Raw genomic sequence first — 655 nt, forward strand, 5'->3', positions numbered from 1 at the left:
ACGCCCGCCACTTTGTGCCCCAGATGCCCTTCGTACCAGCTGTGGCCAAGAGTATCCCAAGGAAGAGGATTTCCCTGAAACGACCCAAGAAGTGCTTTCGTAACCTATTCCACATCGGCAGAAACAAGACTGAGAATTTGCCCTCAACCAAGGGGGAGGGCTTGTCTTCTCCCGAGGGCCCATCAGAGACTGGAGGGCAGCGAGGCATAGCCTTCCTCCCCTTGGGCGAGGAACTGGGCCTGGATGGCCAGTGCCAGGACCTGTCTGACAGTGAGTTCCTGCCCGACTCTTCCTTTGACCTCTGCAGGGCCCTGTGTGAGGACGTGGCCTCACTGAAGAGCTTTGACTCACTCACAGGCTGTGGGGAGATCTTTGCAGATGAGAGCTCAGTGCCATCCCTGGAGCTGAACGAGGGCCTGGCGAGCCCTGCCCAGAGATCACAGGCTTCTGACAGCAAGACTTTCAGGGGCCCCTTCCAAGGCAGCATAGAGCAGCTGGCATCGCCTGCTCAGAATGAAATGTCTGACTTTGCCAAGTTCTGGGACCATGTGAATCACTCAGTGAGGCAGCAGCAGCATGCCCTGCTAGGCCCGTGGCTGGGAGGGCCTCAGGCATCAGACACAGACCAGCCCAGGCCAGATGCAGCTAGGCTGGC

At 58.6% G+C, this 655-nt stretch overlaps 1 protein-coding gene across 1 annotated transcript; it reads left to right on the plus strand.

Annotated features, from left to right (window-relative positions):
- Window positions 1-10: 10 nt before the first annotated feature.
- On the plus strand, window positions 11-649 carry LOC104989344 (APC membrane recruitment protein 3-like; the record flags this gene model as incomplete). Its single annotated transcript, XM_010841017.1, has 1 exon — window positions 11-649. A coding segment is annotated over exon 1 (626 nt), but the record flags the coding sequence as incomplete, so codon positions are not given.
- Between the last annotated feature and the right edge of the window lie 6 nt (window positions 650-655).

Source organism: Bison bison, unplaced genomic scaffold (assembly GCF_000754665.1).
Source record: "Bison bison bison isolate TAMUID 2011002044 unplaced genomic scaffold, Bison_UMD1.0 scf7180017475645, whole genome shotgun sequence".
Taxonomy (NCBI): Eukaryota; Metazoa; Chordata; class Mammalia; order Artiodactyla; family Bovidae; genus Bison; species Bison bison.